The sequence below is a fragment of the Nesoenas mayeri genome (assembly GCF_963082525.1).
Source record: "Nesoenas mayeri genome assembly, chromosome: 26".
NCBI lineage: Eukaryota > Metazoa > Chordata > Aves > Columbiformes > Columbidae > Nesoenas > Nesoenas mayeri.
In genome coordinates, this window is record NC_137552.1 from 3,535,260 (window position 1) to 3,537,999 (window position 2,740).

The following is a 2,740-nucleotide window of genomic DNA, read 5'->3' on the forward strand; positions in this document are numbered from 1 at the left end:
GCAGCACAGGCAGCGCAGGCAGCGCAGGCAACACAGGCAGCGCAGGCAGTGCAGGCAACACAGGCAGCACAGGCAGTACAGGCAGCACAGGCAGCGCAGGCAGCAGCTCCCTGCCCAGCCGAGGAGGGGTGGCGGGGCTGGGGGAGGCTTTTCTGGGGATCTTCTCTCGCCGTTTTTTTTTTCCTTTTAAATCAATTAAATAAAATAATGCTTTCTGTTTGCCACCAGGCCCCGCCTGCCATTGGCCAGGGCTGGCCACGTGACCAGGAATTGGCTGCAATTTCGCCCCAGTCTCGAGTTTAATAGAGCAAGGTCCCCATACGCCTGTATTATCAGCAATATAACAATTATAAAAAGCCTGAGAACCATCATCATCACTGCCATAAAAACTGAGGCCCTAAGATTTCTTTCCCTCTCCCCATCCTCCTCCCTCTCCCTCCCTCCCGCTTTTTAAACCCTGGGCCCTGGAAAAGCCATGAATTTTGAATTTGAGAGGGAGATCGGGTTTATAAATAGCCAGCCTTCGCTCGCAGAGTGCCTGACGTCTCTTCCCGCTGTCCTGGAGACATTTCAAACTTCATCAATCAAGGACTCGACATTAATTCCTCCTCCTTTTGAGCAAACCGTCCTCAGCCTGAATCCTTGTTCCAGCAGCCAAGCAAGACCGAAGAGCCAAAAAAGAGCATCCCATGGCCTGTTCCAGCTGCAGCCTCGGCCCCCGGCACAGCCCGGCCCCTTGGCCGCGGAATTCCCCTGGATGAAAGAGAAGAAATCCTCCAAGAAAGCTGCCCAGGCTCCATCCTCCTCTTCCCTCCCATCATCTTCCTCGGTGCCGGTCCCTGCCGCAGGATCTCCTGCAGGTTCGTATAATGAGGGGGTGAGGGGGTGTTTGCTGAAATCGGAGAGAAGCCGAATAATAAACAATCCCCGGCCCAGAGCAGCCCTACCCCAGCCACCCCGCCCCCCCCAACCAGACTTTACCCCGCACCTCCCCCGAAACTGTGTCACGCAATAAAATACAGCGCAGCAATGCACACAGACGGGGAAGGGAGGTGTCTTCTGCCCCCCCCCCATCCCAATAGAAGATAAAATTCCTGTAACTCCTGCGAAAGCGAAGAGGGAGAAGGGGCCGTGGGAGTCGGGCTGTGGGTTCCACGGGGGAACCTCCAGGAGCTTGACTTTCCCTCCCAGCCCAGAATTTTCCCTATTTTTACAGCCTACAGGGGAAAAATAAAAAGAAAGACGGGTGGGCAACGGGAAGGCCGCTGCCAGCAGGGTGGGGAGTGGAAAGAGCGAAAGCCGGACTCTGAGTGTCCAGCACCGTGGGGAGAGCCAGCTCTCCATTGCAAAATAAAATACACCCCCTAGCCCCTCGGTAAAGCAGCAGCCTCTCCCCTACAGCTCAGCAGCCTTGTCCAGGGACCCTCATCCCCCGGGACAAAACGCTGAAGGCACAATTCACTGTTTCGGTATTTTAACGGCACGGTTCAGGTAAATGCTCGGGCAGGAGAAGGGCGGACACCGGAGCTCATTGGCCGGATAATACAGCAATAATGAAATCAAAGCACCGCCGTGTTCGTCCCTCAACTACTGGGGAAATAAAAAAATAAATAGAAGAAGCGCAATGGGTCGAAATTCCCCTTTTACGAGAAGGTGGCAGAGAAGGAAATGGAAAGGCCAGGGAGCAAAATCCTTTCTCCTCGGCGCAAGGGGACCGGAGTGATTTCCAACCCTTTTCCACAGTGGGAAGGGTTTAATTAAACATTTATTTTCTCCCGTACGGCTCCCCCCGCTCCCATGCTCTGCCTTGCCTGCAACAAGGAGGGGACGGATCCAGACCCTCCGTTGCCCCGCTCCCTCTCTTTGCAACGTGCTGTTTTCTCTGTGTTTAAGACACCCAGGGGCTGGCAGACACCAGCGGCTCCAGGAGGCTCCGGACCGCGTACACCAACACGCAGCTGCTGGAGCTGGAGAAGGAATTTCACTTCAACAAATACCTCTGCAGGCCCCGGCGGGTGGAGATCGCGGCTCTGCTCGACCTCACCGAGCGGCAAGTCAAGGTCTGGTTCCAGAACCGCCGCATGAAGCACAAGAGGCAAACCCAGTACAAAGAACCCCCCGACGGGGATCTCGCCTACCCCGGCCTGGAGGAGGGCAGCGACCCCGCGGAGGATGCGGAGGGGAGCCCGGCGGCCGGGCCGGGCCCGGAGCCCCACGTTTTCCCCCGCACCGAGGAGCCAGGCAGCGAGCGGGCGGCTGCGGGGGAGCCCAGCGCCAGCGGCCCCTCGGCCCGGGGCTGCCCCGAGAGCCAGGACTCGCCTTTGTTGCCAGAGCTGAGCATCTTCTCGGCAGAGTCCTGCCTGCAGCTCTCGGAGGGGCTTTCCCCCGTCCTGCAGGGCTCCCTGGACAGCCCCGTCCACTTCTCCGAGGAAGACCTGGACTTCTTTACAAGCGCACTTTGTACTATAGATTTGCAACATTTCCATTTTCAGTAGCCACCCCCGCTCCACGCCCGCTCGCCGTTTCTGCCCCTTCCTGAGCCACTGCCAAGTCACCCCAATCTTCCATCAGAGGTGGGGTCACCCCCCAAAATAACCCCAAGCCATCTCTCATTAATCACCACCTCCCGCCCCCCGAACATTTTCTTTTAAATCTTTTCACATTGTGGGACGAGAATCAGTTTCCCAGTGTTTATTTTAAAAGTCTCACGTGAAAAATCAGCCCGTTTTTTTTGCTAAAT

At 56.6% G+C, this 2,740-nt stretch overlaps 1 protein-coding gene across 1 annotated transcript; it reads left to right on the forward strand.

Annotated features, from left to right (window-relative positions):
• Positions 1–475: 475 nt before the first annotated feature.
• HOXB2 (homeobox B2) lies at positions 476–2,495 on the forward strand (the record flags this gene model as incomplete). The annotated part of the gene is made up of 2 exons (XM_080360054.1): positions 476–860; positions 1,894–2,495. 2 exons carry the CDS (start codon positions 476–478, stop codon positions 2,493–2,495), a joined length of 987 nt encoding a protein of 328 aa, XP_080216180.1.
• Between the last annotated feature and the right edge of the window lie 245 nt (positions 2,496–2,740).